Consider the following 15440-nt stretch of genomic DNA (forward strand, 5'->3'; position numbering starts at 1 on the left):
GGCATTGCTGTTTATCAAAATAACTCTCATTTCAAGATGAAAGGTTTTACTTATGATGGAAGAATTAGGACTAGCCTTTCCCTGCCATTTCATTCTGTCTGCACTTTTGCAGATTTGGGGTAGCTCTTTGACTGACTAACACATTTCATCCCTATATCAAATCTGATTACCACTTGGCAGCATAAGAGGACAGTAAGTACAGGACAGGGTTCTGGGATAAGTTTGCTTTACAGAAGAAAGCCTTAGCTAACCCATATGGACACATGTACCACTGCCCAGACATGTGGCAGCACCCAGTGTCCAGCACAAAAGGACATTGGACTGCCTTGCATCATCTGGATGCAAAACAACAGCATCACTGTCTGGGGCCAATGGGTTTTGCATATTTATTCTACAGGTTTCTGTTAAGGTTGAAAGCATTCATATTAAAGCACCTCCCTTTGGCAAGAATGAGTAACTACTGAAATGTTTCCCCACTCTACACCTCAAATGTCAGACAACAGCCATCTCCCATGTGCTTCTGATCCAAATTCTTCCCTCTGGGAGGTTTCCCAGGACCCTCACAGTTTTGATTAACAGAATGTGTTTCTGCTAGAGTGGATGATAGATGAAATTGGATTTTGCAGCAGAAAAATTAGTTCCTGGTTATAGCACGATTAATGGTTGCCCCTTTCCTTTCCATGTGCCCACTGACAGGGCTCTCCGCTGGGTCCTGAGCATGTGCTGAGACAATCTGTTCCTTTGGCTTTCTCTTACACAAGGGTTTTTTTTTGTTTCATTAATTTCCCCTGCTTCTTTTTCCTCCTCACTATGGAGGAGCTTGGAAAGAAAGAAGGGTGGGGAGAGACAAGAACAGTCTCCGAACACTCATAAAGAACCACCTGCACACTTGCTCCTCATCAAAATGTGCACCTCTCCACAAAGGAGAAGAGAGACAGCTTGTTTTGCTCTTCTCTGGGCAAGGCGCTAAGTCGTAGCAAGCAAAACAGTCAAAGCAAATAAAGCCTCATACCAGTTTCAACCAAATACTTTATCCTCTCAGCCAGGTGAGGAGCCTTACAAATGTTTGGGTGTGAGTCGCTGTAAACCCTTCTGTAAAGTGCGGTCCCTTGGATTTAGCCAAGCTATGCGATTAATAAGCATCGGGGGTTTAGAGAAACAAAGGCTGGAGGAAAGGAGGGAGGGGGAGCCCTATTTTAGGATGGGGGCCAAGACAGACAAGATGTTTAGGAGGGGGAAGCATCGACACCCTTTGGAATAGAGAAAGTGTCGAACGCCAGCTGCAGAGCGCCTCAAAGAATGAGTGTCTCTGAGGCTTTTGTCTCCTTATATGGTAAAATGATAGAGAGGGGTTTTGCCGGGCAGGGGAAGGCAGCAGCCTCCTTCCACACAACGCCGGCTGCGGAGCGCTGGGATCGGAAGAGCACCGCTCTTGGCAGGCAGCGCAGAGCCCCGGAGAGCTCCACGGCTCTCCTCCGCGAGCAGCCGGTGCGCTCTTCACACATCTGTTCATGGACGTGACCCCCTGTCCCCGGGCCAGGAGGTGACATTAGCTGCCCGCTACTGCTCTGTAAGTCGATAACCCTTTTCTTTCCTCTCCTTCCCTCCCTCCCTGCTCCCCATGGAATATATCTCTGAAGGTGTCGCTTTAAACAAAGGGTGCAGAGAGGAGGAGAGGGTTGTTTAGTGAATGCCCCAGTGGGTTGTCGGGTAAGGATGTGCCGGTCCCCCTTCTTCCTAAGCACACCCTGAGCACGGGGTGTGAAGAGGAGAAAAAGGCAGATTTCTTAGCGGCACAATTACTGCTGCATGTCCAACCATAAAGTGACACATCAGCGAGCTGATGAGGCACTGGGTCATTTCATGTGCAACTATTTTTAATGACTGTATTGTGCTGCATGTGTAATCTACTGGGGAGGTGATGAAAAGTAGGAGCCAGGGTCTTATATCCTTTACACCTACCTCTGTGCACACTCCTGCTGCCGAGCTCAACAAAGGAGCATTTTGCACTGTAGTAAGAGCAGATGCACATGAAACAAAGGTAGCTTTTCCTCTTTGCAGACAAACGCTGTGGACAGATTGTGTACTGAAAAATGGGTAGGCATCAGCATCCTATTTCTTCTTTTTAAGTGGAAAGAATAAATTAGAATGCAATTCCCAATTAATAGCTCTGAATTCCTTCTTTTCAGGCTTCTCTCTGCATGCGTGTGTGTGCAGCCACAATAATCCAGGTCCTTAATGTATGCTGTTTAACGTGGATTTCTCTGTGTATATAATAAAGGAAACACTAACTTTCTTTGTCTGCATTAATGGCTGTTCCAAACTTTCTACTTCCCTAAATGCATACAGCTTCTAGTTAGTTCACCTGCGTGTGTCATCTTTCCTGTGTACAGAGACACATACATGAAACGAACAAGAAAACGAACCTTTTAAAAATCTGTATACAACCAGCAGTCAGTCTGTTATTGTTATGCCCCTGACTCTTATTTAGAGATATCTTAACTAAGATTGCTGATTGACATCGAGATTGCCATGGTCAGTAGCTATAAAATTTATTGTTGGCTATACATATTTGTTTGCTGTCTTACATAGGAATTGTCCTAAAAGGGACCACCAGAAGGTTGTGTGTTATTAGATACTCACATGCATTTGAGTGTGAAGGAACGCTATAACTGAGAACTAAAATTCAGTTTCTGCTATATCAGTTCATAAACATATGGAACTCCCTGGTTTTTGGCTAAAATCTTCTGTGCCTTTTATCAGCCAGATGGTAAACTGAAAATGATTGCTTCAGGCATCTGGATCTGGAAGGCAGGACAAAAAAAGTCTATTTTTTTTAAATTTTATAAAAATTTCAATCTGTTTTTTGTTCCTATACGTATAACTGGGAAAGGATGTACTCTGAAGTCTGCTCCCTCAATAGAGCACCTGTATATTCTTGACCACATTAGGAGATAATATTAAAAAATAAGATATGAGATACTATAATTATTGAAAAACTCAATTTCTAACACTACCATGGGGTCTCTTCTGTGTCCGAAATCTGAGCAGAGCACCAATAAAACTATCTTTCACCCTGGCCATAACACAGGTGATTAGCTTTGGCTTCCAAACCAATACATGGTTGAGGTGAATGGCACAGCTGGAAGGACACAAACCACTATTGCTGAGAATTCATATTTGTGATAGTTACCTGGGGTTCCCACCTGACGTCTCTGTCTGAGTAATAGAGGCTGTGGGATGGACCAATTCTCAAGCTGTTTCAGAAAGCTTAGAAGATCCCAAGACTGTAGTGGTGGGGTAGAATATACCAATTTTTGGTTCTTGCCATTCTGTTAAATGTGCTCCCATGGGAATCAGCAGCACTACACATGCAAGCACTGAGTAGTTACTTCAGGTGGTTGGGATTCATAGTAAAATATTATTAATCTTTGTGAGATCACTGTTATCACATAGCAGTGGCAATACTGTGCCAGATACTGTTTGTATATGCAAAGCTCCAGCCATGAAGAGCATGTAATGGTGACTGCCAACTGAAGTACTTGGGTACAGATAAGGCCCTGTTTCCTACCAATGATTATACATTAATTAATATGATTATATGTTTCTTAAGGAAGTCTAGGGAAGCCCTTTCCCTGAAGTCACATCTTTCCTGTCCGTTGAAGCATCAGTACTTCCAGCTGCCACACTTTGTATTAGAGAAGAATCAGACAACTCCTTCAATCACACAGAGCACAGTCCTTCAGCATCCCATCTTGCTTTAAACACCAGGAGCCAAAGAAACAAAAAAATGTTGGTGACAAGGTACAACTCCTGCAACTGTGGGAGCTGGTGACGGTCTTTTCTGCATTGCACTGCAAATTCAAGGTTTTGTTCCAAAAGAAAGGGATGAGGAGGGCTGAAAAGACCTATACTCACATAAGTGACTCCTGGCTCAGTTCTCCAGGGCACTGAGCCCTGAGCCTGCAGGCCAAGCAATGCTGTACGTACTGTCATCCTCACCTCCTTGCCTTGCCTCACAGAGGTCATTCAGAATTAAGGGAGGATGACATAAATTTTAACAATATCAGCCAGAAGAAATGGCTGCTTCTCCATGAAAATCAGGCTGAAAACTGAAGTAATGCCTGTTGTGGATGACCAGCATGCTGCCACTCTTGTGTGGTCCCCATAGAATACTCACATGCAGGTCTGAGGCTTATTCATATTTCTCTGATGAATTAATTGGTCCTGAGCATCTTCAGAGAAACCCTGGATGGTGCAGCATTGTAGGCAGTCACCTTCCCCCACTTGGGAATTTCTGTTTCAGAGATTGGGGATCTCATAATTTGCATTTTTAGACTGATTAATTCTAATTGTGTCATTTTAATTTTTCATTTACATATGCACAGTTATTTGAGATGCAGATTCACCCCAAGTGAGGGTGTGGAATGACAGGGTAATGACAGGTTTCATGGAAATAAATCTTGGTTACATTGACAGCTGCTGAAGCATTAACATTCCAACAATACTAATTAGCTATATATACAGAAAGAGTGTTTGATTAAAAAACACTAGAGGCTTTTTTTTTTAAGACTGAACATCAAAATGCTCATGCCAGGTTAAAAGTTACAGTCCTAATTAGGTTACTTTTCACACAACCTTCTGTATTATATTGGATAATATTTACTAGGACGCTAAATGGCTACTGTACATATAATAATATACTGTAAGAGGAATGTAGGTGAGCATGACACCGACATAAGAATATTCACCTCTCCCTTTCACAGCAAATTTTCATCTTTAAAGTTGCAAATATATCAACTGCAGCAGAGCAAGGCCTAAGGTTGCACTTTTGGTGGTGGAAGCTAGTTTTAGACCCTTGGCAGGCACAAAGGCTCAATACCCACCACTCTTTACTTCATCTTGTATAATAAAAGTAGCAAGTTGCATAAACCCACAAAATACCTGTAAGCCTTTAGCTAGCTCTATTTTGTCATCACTCTGAAGCATTCTCAAGGTTTAGTCCAAAAGTATCTTCAGAGATCAGGATCCCACTGGTGATGAATTTGCTCCTCTGCCCATACTATGCTATGCATCTCTCCATGGTGGACCCAGCATCTTCGTTCTTTGGTTAGAAAGGATCTCACCCACAAGAGGCTTGTCAATGTCCGTGTCCCCAGGCTCTCTGTGTCTTTCTGCGCTTGCTCCTGCATCTCTCAAGTACCACAGGTATTTGACTCAATGTTAACAGCTGATCTCTTTGCTTTTTGTGTCCACCCTCCAGCCCCAAACTCCAGCAAACAAATTGGATCAAATTAGTTTCACCCATCTGTAGTCATTCCATTTTGCTAAGATGTGCACACTGAACAGGTACCTCTAAGTTTACCCAGACTCTTTTGCTGTGCTTTGGAAAGCCAATGGCCCAGAAGCTAAGCAAGGAAGTATGGATACCTCACAGCCCTGAAGAGTTCACTGCTACAATAGTTTTATACAATAGCTGAAAGACATACATTAACTGATCCCCCAAGTCACCACACATGTCAATTATCTTAGACAGAAGCAGGCTTTTTGGTCTTGCCTATGTAAACAGAACCAGACAGACCCCTGTCTGTTCAGCTAGAGGCCAGGACAAATAACAAAGTATTCTTCCTCAGTAAGGCCCTCCCAGTTTTGCTTCTATTATTTCTAGAAAGAAGGAAACAGAATATTTGTGACACTGTTCTGGTTCTGTGCCCTGGATAGTAGTACGCAAGCTTTCAAAAATACAGGAGAAGACAGAAATGTCACTGCATGGCAATACGTGGCCTCTGAGATTATCAGAGAAATTATACCCTAATTAACAGAGAAAATCCCTGTCAAGAAGAGAAAGCAATCCCTTTCTTGGAAAAACAAACCTCCAATGGGGTTTAGTGTCTACAGTCATTTAGCTTATGCATGACTTCTGTAGGGTAGGGCCAGAGGTAATATTTTATTAATCTTATACTATTTTTCTCCTCTATCATTTTCTGTTACCTGCTTAGATGCTTTTATTAGCATCTTCTATTCTTAAGTACTATCAAGTATTTGATCTTTCTCTTTGAGTACGTCCTTTCTTATTTTTCAAGGGAAAGAAGGTAGAGAGCACTTTCAAAGGCTTTAAAATAGAAAATAAGAGCAGCCTTTCCACTTGAACTGTGCTCTTTCTTGCTGTGGTAAAAAGTCATGTTCCATGTTATTTCAATAGGGTCCTTTGTAATGAAATGTATGCAGGAATGTTGTTAAGACCATACATCCTCCATTCATTTTAGTATCAACCTCAGATAATCATAGTGTAAACTGTGTGTGGTACACTTTCAAAGTGTCAGCACTCAGTTCTTCTGTGGCATCTGTAGTTACTACCACCGGTGCTTGGTCCACCACTGCTGGAGTGGATCCATAACGAAACAGATCTCTATTGACAGCCAAACACAACAAATCACGCAGAAACCACAACTAGAGTGCTCCTTCTTCACTACTATGACTGGGACTGCTTTAGAGAGGCACATGAGGAGCTTCACCACACAAGAAATATTTTCTGTTTTTCTTTATTAATAGTATGTTAAGGAAAACAATCTTAAATAGCAGACTGTCCACTTTCCAATTTATGATAGGCTGACTTTGAAAGCCAGACAGGAACCAGGTATGCTTTGGTTACCTGCACATGTCAATGCAGTCCATCTGCTCAGAAAGCAGACCTTTTTAAGGACCTGCACAAAGATGCTGGTAGGAGCAATAGTGATAGTAACAAGCTTCAGTGTCCCAGTAACCTTGCAAATGTATTCTCATTTTCCTCTCTTTACTCAAGGAATGCAGCAGTACCCCAGTAGCCACTGGCAGGGACACAGGGGCTATGGAAGGGAAGAATGGCTGGCTGGGGTTCCTGCAGCATGGGCTGTGCATCACTTGACACTCAGCACCTGACTAGCTTTTGCATTGGCTGTCTTTAGCGTAAGGAAGTTAATGTCCTCCTCTGGCCCAGGGAGGGAGACCTGGCTGTTGTGCATCAGCCCCCTTGGCTCCCCATGGCCAGGAGCCTGCTGCTGAAGGGTCGGGGATCCAAGGAAGTCAAAGAGGCAACACCTGCCCTACAGCCAGCAAGACCTCCAAGGATTCAGGTTCCCTCTCCCTCTGCTCTGTCATAACAGTATCTGTGGGTGCTCAACCCATGAAGAAGGGCATAAGCTACACCTAGCCAGCCAAAGAAAGAGGGATACCACCCCTTAATGTCTAAATCTAGATTTAAACACACAGGACTGTTTTAGTGTCCATGGTGTGCACCTACACCAGCTAACTTCCACACGCTGAAGTTTGGATGGATTCTGACTGTGTACAGCTCTTTTTCACCCCTTTTTAGCCAGTGCTGGTGGCAAATGGTGATTCTTTCTTTTCCTACAGTAAATGAAAACTAGACAAGATTAGCTTTCCTCTGCATCCTCTTGCATGGCATTATAGCCTGGTTTGGAAAAATTATTAGCTGTTCTAAGAGTGGCTTGCAGTTGCTGCAATGAGATAATAGATAAGGAATGTGGCAGTAGCTGCAACAGTTACAGGAAAGCAATCACCTCTTGCCAGAAAGACCAGCATAATTTGAACTTCTAGTTCAGAGCTGCAAATAAATCTTTGCATTTTAGCCTTTGGAACATTAACATAATTTTTTTCCAAATGCTCTAGACCTGCATGGGTTATGTCACTGGAGTTGCCAGAGACAAATCTTCCTTTCTCAGGGGAAGGAAAATAAACAGATAGAAAATTCCCAATGTTCACAGTTCTTCTGGGAAAGAAGCTGGATGAGAGAAATGTGTGTTCATCTTGGAAGAAGAGGGGTGTCTCCAAAGACCTTCTATTTCCTGCACACATGGCTAACAGAACATCCTGCTCCAGGGGCACAGGTAGATCCCCATCCCTATTAACCTAACCGAAGTCAATAGCAAGTCCTTTGGCATCTACTGGGGCTTAATTCCATGTCTCCAGATACTGTTACAACAAGAGATCAGATATAAATCAAACAACTCTGACATTATTTAGACAGTTTCTCTTGGCTTCTTTCTCTCTCGGCTTCCTTCTCTCTCTTGTGCGTGTGTGCCTGTACCTCTCAGTGTTCAACATCCCCTAAGGGGAGTTCAGGTAAGGGATGGGCAGAACACCTTTTATTAGGCTTGCAGATATAGTTGAAAAAGCAGGCAAGGTCAGGTCCAGCTACTCCCCTTTCCCAGTAGTCAATAGTTTCATGCAATGGGAGAACACTAGATGATTTCTTAATGACATTACAATCCCTAATTTTTATGAGGTGATATGTTAACTGTAACGATTACTGCTAGTAAAATGAAACTGAGCAAACAGGGGGAGAAGAGGAAAGAAGCATAATTTTTAAGTCAGCCTACTAACTTCTTGGTAATTTTCATGCCAATTCTTACTTCCTGGGAGACACAACGTGGGTAGTGCTAACATTTGGCATAAGCTATAACTTCTCTCCTAGGCACGCAATGGAAAGCTCTTTTCCTTTTGAAGATGTACTTATTATGTCTAATGTTGTAGGAGGAAGGCTGCATGGCAGAAAAATCAGTTTCTCCTTCATGAAGTCTGAAAAAACCCCACAAGTATAGAATGACTACTTTTGTTATGATCAGATCTAAAGACCTTGTTGTACTGCAAAGAGGTGCTATAAAGAAGAGCCTCTGGCCAATAAAGTTTTACAGTCAACAGGTATCAAATACGTGAGGAAGAAATAGATCAATGGCAAGGAAGCTGAACTGCAATTTGTGTCCATCCACAACTGTGCATGTCTTCTGCATTTTTTCCTTAAAGCCCAAAGCAGAGCATAAAGCCCACACTAAACTAAGCATGATTTTTTTGTATGACAGGAACCAACAGACCTGTACAAAGTGACGGGCAAAAACATTTACTTAGGATTATTTCACATTTCTTGTTTGTAAGACAAAAGTGAACCAATTTGTTTGACATTCCTGATGATTTTTTCGTAGATAGGACCCATAATTACTTTACATTGAATTCTTTCTAGAGGAAAAAAAAAAAATTGTCAAATACCCTCAAATTACCACATAGTAGATCATGAAATCCAATCCAAGATCCAGATCTAAACAGCCTGGAATTTGAGATGCACCACCCCAAATTACAATTTTCTGAATGAAACCACATGAACCTGAAATCCTAACTTGAAGAGATATTGGATCTGAGACTGGTGTCAGATCCAGTAAAGGATTCATGCAATTAAAACCAAAACGCAGATCTTGGAAACTTTCCCTTCTTGTCTTCTGATTTCCCAGATCTCTGGAGTTTTGCTTCGAACCCCTTCCAGTGATGCCCCTCCACTGTCCTCATACAGCAGAGTTCACCCCTAAATCTGTTTGGGACATAGAAATCAGGCCTGCATATCCCTGCTTTGGGTGAGGGGTACAATCCCTGTGACAATCTTAGAGCACATTTAACAAAATGAGATGGCTTTCAGGATAGGGAGGCAAGTCCACAGGTATTTTCTAGAATAAAGGCAGAGACTATTAAATGATTATTGCATAAAATTTTTAATAATTAAATAAATTATTAAATAGATCTATTAAATAATGCTTAAATAATGCTTTCTGCTCCCCTGAAAAGCACTCAGAAAATCATACAGCACTCACGAAGAAACCTCATGTGACCAAGAGACAGGAACGTCCATCTCCAAAGGAATAGTCCCTCTTCTAGTCACAAAGCACTTCTGTATTTCAGGTTTAGCAGCTTTGGATGAAGGACAGAAATGGTATAAACCTGTAAAAGAATCACAGTCTATGGTTTTGCTTTTGCACATCGTGACTGCAGGGAAATTTTTGACCCTTTGGTATCACACATCTACTTTTAATTCAGGGGTAGAAAGAACTAATCCTGAAAAAGGTGAAAAATGCAAGTTCATAAATGGTTCCTGCTCACACTTTAACTTAGTAATAATGTACATTAATTGCATAACCAAATCCTATCATCTGGAAAAATTATCTAATAAAGTCTGGTAAAAAGTACTGATTTGTCTTAAATATAGACTATTTGGACAAAGTTATCACTCGTCTCAGACCCAGTTTATATTGGTCTAACTCCATTAATTTTGCTTAAATTACTCCTTGAAGGAAATTAGGTCCTTTCTAGTTCTTTCTTAGGAAAGTGCAAATGTGCTATGTAGGTCGGGCATGTAAAACTGACATATCAGAGGGGAAAATAAATTCACCATCACCTTTTTAAATGTTGTGGCAAAGATGACATATCTGCTTCAAGAGGAGGATAACTTCCTGGAAGCAGCTATTAAGGAAAGATCACTCTGTGCTGGTCCTGTTCTCCTCCCTTATATTTTCATTGCTAGCTGCTGCTGTTGAGACATTCTAGAATGGAACTTTGGGTAGTCATTGCACTTTTCTCTCCAGCATAAGTCTTCTTACTTTCTGTCTTTTTGTTATCACCCTCTATGATCCTCCCTGCTCTTTAAGGACCAAGAGCACCTAACAGCCTCCTAGTTCCCCTTTGGGGTAAGACAGTAAATTAGTTCCCAGAGCATTTCTAGGGTCAAAGCAGCTGGACTGCTGCTCCTGGGTTGTCAGTAACACAGATAACCAGCTGTCAGGATTTTTCTTCCAAGCACAATTTGGAGCTTAGCAGTTTCTTTCTCTTTCTTCATCAGTAGTTACTTGGAGTTCAAAAGACTTCCCAGCAGCTGAGCCATCACTTGTCTTCTTCTACGTGCTAAGAACACTCACCCCTTAGTCTGTGCTAGTTGCTACACAAATCAGCAGTTGAGCATAGAAAAAAGCTTTCTAGCCATTAAAACAAACTTTGCCTGTTCAGACTGCCCTAAAACTTTAATCAAACCCCAGAAATGAGGAATAAAATATAATAATAAAAGCTGAAATCCTGGAGGAGAACTCAGGATTTCAGAATGCCCTAAGGGTGATTTCTACTGGAGAAAAAGAGGACAAACTCCAGAACTGAGCAACCTGTGCCAAGAACACTAAGCAAGTAACAGCTTTCTGTTTAAAACCGAGAGCTGAAGTTGGCAAAAGGACTGCAGCTGCTGTAAATGTCACTTGCACATGAAAGACAGAGGTAGACTCTTAAGCCATTAGTACCCAAAACATTTTAGGCTTTATAGATCAAATGGGGCTTAAAGAGGAGATGAGTCCTAGCAGGCAGTGAAGATCATGCAGTCCAGGTGGAATGTACTTTCCGCCTGGGAAATTTCCCTGCCTAAATGGACAGCTCCAGCTGTAACCTTCTAACAGATTTCAGGTGCAACACATGCTGCAAGCCTCAGGTTAAGAAAGAAGTTGATGACTCCAATGAAACTCAAAATAACTTGTCCCAGGCAACAATGAGTATTCATGCAAGTAATCAAAGGCATTTGTGTCATCATTGCTTGTGTGCACATCAAAAAAATGCTGGAGATATAACAAGTCCTGAGGAGCAAACAGCAGTTGTCCCTAATTCAGACAAGCTGACAAACCATTTGCAGGTTCTTCTGCTTGTCAACAGTCATTGTTTGACATTTGTCTGAACAAGGGCAGCTAGCTCCCATTTGTCTCCCAGTATGCCACACTTGTTGGATAACTCATTCAACGGCATCAGGGAAGAATCAGATGTACAATCACTGCCCCACGTTTCCTGCTGTTAACAGCGCCCATAGTCCCATGCATGAGCAGAGCTGCAGGGTTGGTGTCTCACTGCAGGGCAATGATTGCCAGACATTGGCTCATTGAGAATGTAGAGAAGGGAGGGGCAGGAGCACCTAACAGTGGTGTCCAACAATTTGTGCATGACTAAAGTCTACCAGCAATGCAAACCTTTTTCTTGCCCTATGGAGGAGATGTTGCTCCTTCTGCAGACTAGCTGGCTCATTCTCTTAATGTACTTGGCTCCCTCCATCCCCTACAGAAATAACTTCTAGTTTTGGACCTATTGGTCAAATCCCATTCACAAATCCTATGTGAATTCTTCAAACACAGGCTTTACTCCTCTCTCACCTCTAACACTAGCTCTGGTCAAAGACAAGTTCACTGTGGGGGCTAAAGTTAGATAGACTATTTTCATTACCCAGCACTGCAAGATTTAGGGTCCAGTTTCTTCCTATTGTGTTCATTTATATGACTGAAAGATTTACTTCAAGTAGAGGTAAAATGTGATAAACTAGAATTGATATACCTTTACTGGGGGATTGGGTCAAAGGTATCTCAGTCTGACCTGTGCCTATTTCTGTCTTCATGACAGGTTAGCTGGTCTCCAGACACCAACATGACTGAACGCTTTGACTGCCACTACTGCAAAGAGTCACTGTTTGGTAAGAAGTACATCCTGAAGGAGGACAGCCCCTACTGCGTGAAATGCTACGAAAACCTTTATTCCAACACCTGTGAGGAATGCAAAAAACCTATTGGCGCTGACTGCAAGGTATGCCAGACTTGTGTCTTGTTACAGAAACCCTGACAGAGTAACCTGGATACGTAGCTCTGAATCATGGTGCTGGAAAGACCCAGCTTAACAGCTACCTTGGGGTTTCTTGTGATGGGAAAGCGTGCTTTCTGCCCCCCTGTATCTGTTTTTCACCACTTCACATGGCAAACCTTTCTTTAGCAGGCATGTTAAGGAAGAACACCTCTTTCTTCCTGTAAGATATAGGATGATCTGATGTTAGAATATATCTCTAACTCATCAGCAGAGTCCAGTTGTCTTTGGGGCCAGCTGGGATTTGGAAAGGTGGCAGAAACTGATTCTGCCAACCTTTGAGTCAGAGCCAGCTCACTGCTGGCTTTGCAGTGACCTCAGTTCAGTTGCCACCAACAGACAAGATGCATTCAAGAACATTTGCCAACTCACGGACCACAAAAATCTGGCTAATGTTGACCCAAGCAGTAAGTCAGAACACAGAATAATTATTCTTGTAAATACAGTGGAGTATAACTAAAGATTGGAAAGGACAGAGAAAAGGCCTCACTTGCCTGAGCTATGCACTGCTGCACCCCATGGAAACACCTACCTGGCACAAATAAGGTGCCGCCACCTGCATTTCTTTAAAATTAACCAAAGCTATCAGAATTCATGACAGTTTGACTGAATGAAGCAGGTGGTATTTGAGCCATCCAGTGAAGTGTGTGTTGGGCTGCTACAGACAGACTTCATCCAGTATACATCCTCCTTGCAGAAAACTGACCTGCTCAGAATTGGCTGAGAGTTTCACTGACAGAGTGAGTTTGCATTAGAACAGCAATTTGCAGTGCATGGCCATGTGATTCTTGAGTGGTATGAGGAGGTCTGGCGTTTGATTTCCTACATCACTGATCCATATCTCTAGAAACATCAATCAGTTCCTATTACTCAAACTACCACTCTATCACTAGTTCAGAGGTATAAAAGCACATGCTTTCTCAGACTGGGAAAAATAAATGTCTCATGTTCCAAACTGATCTATCCCACCCTATTGGCAAATCAGTAGGAAAGCCCCTTTCAGAAGCCTTAAAAAGGTTCACCATCATGACAGGGAACTGGCAGTAAATTGTAAGAGGGTATAAAACTGCCAGCTTTCCTACAGCTCATAAGTATTCAGATTAGAGGAGAGATACAGCTGGCTTGACCCGAAAAAGCAAAATATTTCTGCCCCATTCCAGAATGTGCTTTTGTTTTAAAGTCTCTTTCTAATCCCCTGAGAAGGTATTTCCATGTGTTGATATTCAAGAATTTAAAAACTTGGACCAGCTTCAACAAATCTTGGACAAAGTGTCCAGGAATTAATCAGGCTGAACTTTTCAACCCAGATTTATGGATTTAGGGAGTGAAGGTGTTATCTGATATACTGATCCTCTGTATTTTTAAGCAAGACACACTATAACAGCAGATAGGAAAAAAAGCCTCTAACTGTCTGCAATATAAGAATATCTTATATTGGTAAATAATCAGACCAATATGTAGAAAACACAACTAAAAAAGATTCTAAGAAATCTTTAGCACCTAGGATAAAGATTTCTTTAGAGAGCTATAAAGTGCACCAGAAACAAATGCATCTTTTTTGTTCCTGTGATTGCTGAAATTTGTAGCTGTTCATGCTTTATGCTGCAGCTTTCAAACCTGTTGACCAATTTTAACCAAATCCTGACAGATGAATAAAAGATGCAAACTTAAATTCCTGCAAGCTTTCTGAAAAAAAGTGTGGTTTGGTAGAAAAAGAGGTCATATCAAAGTTCCCACTGAGAGGAAAACTAGAGTAGCTTTTCAATGGAAGTAATAGATTCTAGCGAATATGTTTAAGAGAGCCATTACAAGTGCCTCTATATGACACTATATGACAGAGCATAACTCACCCATGAACAGAAAGGCACAAAAAAAATCATGTTTCTGCTCATCATTAAACTGTATCTATACATAGGTATATAAATACATGCGAAACATTCACAGACATATATTCATGTGTCTTATTATATATCTTTTTACACATTGCGTTTTCCCCCAAGCAAAGAAGATAAATTGCACTGTGTTTGAGAATAAAACCTGTATGTTTACTGCAAGTACAGAATAGACTTCATATTTATATGTTCTGACATAGCCTTTATATAGCTGTAAAATCTCAAACAAAAACCTAATGGAGTGACAGCATTGTCAGAAAGGGTCACATTCAGATTTATGCATCTGGCAGGGGCACCCACCCTCACACCCACATGACAACCTGAAAAGTAATATGTAACCCTTACCTCAGATCCTCAGTCCCTTCTTGGGCAGCACTGTTTCTCTATACTAAGAGGTGAACTGAAAACCCAGCTACAGTTGAGATGCTCTTAATTTCCCTCCTACAAGCCCTCCCAATTAAAACCAACTACCCTATAGCTGAAAGGGTTTACACGAAAGTAAAACCAGTGTAGACAAGAGGATAGCCACTTCTCACACTACTGTAGTGTATCAGCGCTGGTGCGCAGCATCAGTTCACCTGGGCTGAACTTAAGCTTCCTCAGACACTGCTAATACTCCAACTTTGACAGCACTGGGCTCTGAGAGGATCAAACTGATGCTAGGTTTTCACCTTGTGTTTTAGCTACAGCACAGAGACACCTATCTGAGGAGAAGCTTTCTTTGAATTCAAATCAGGGGAGAATTTGCTTCACTATCTTTCTATGGTAATTTATGGGTAACTCTGAATGTAACTGAGTAATAGCTAATTTGTCCCTTATTTTAAATCCTTTTCTTTTTCCTACCACAAAAACCTCCCAAATGGCAATATGTGTCTGAATGATAGACACCTTTGGACTAAAGCCATTTCATTAACTGTAAACAATTCTAGCTGATGTTTATGAAACCTTCACAGGCAGATTAAAAGCTTCATATACTGAGTGGTAGGAGGCACTGGCAGGCAGTATGAAGACACGATGCCATTTCTCTCACAGCTATTACACATTATCCATATGCAAACAGGTTCCAGTAGAAATTTA

At 41.7% G+C, this 15440-nt stretch overlaps 1 protein-coding gene across 2 annotated transcripts in view; it reads left to right on the plus strand.

Moving 5' to 3' along the window:
- FHL2 (four and a half LIM domains 2) overlaps positions 1–15440 on the plus strand; it is a 40973-nt gene that overhangs the window by 13970 nt on the left and 11563 nt on the right. Inside the window, exons 1-2 of one of the 2 annotated variants that reach the window (XM_062606973.1) lie at positions 1380–1570; positions 12238–12417. In XM_062606973.1, the coding sequence (XP_062462957.1) occupies positions 12262–12417 (156 nt within the window). In that variant the 5' untranslated portion in view covers positions 1380–1570; positions 12238–12261. Of the gene's footprint in view, positions 1–1379; positions 1571–12237; positions 12418–15440 lie in introns of those variants that run through there. The other variant, XM_062606972.1, reaches the window with a different exon arrangement.

Source organism: Pezoporus occidentalis, unplaced genomic scaffold (genome assembly GCF_034315485.1).
Source record: "Pezoporus occidentalis ecotype Australia unplaced genomic scaffold, CSIRO_AGI_Poc_V1 ctg99, whole genome shotgun sequence".
Taxonomy (NCBI): domain Eukaryota; kingdom Metazoa; phylum Chordata; class Aves; order Psittaciformes; family Psittacidae; genus Pezoporus; species Pezoporus occidentalis.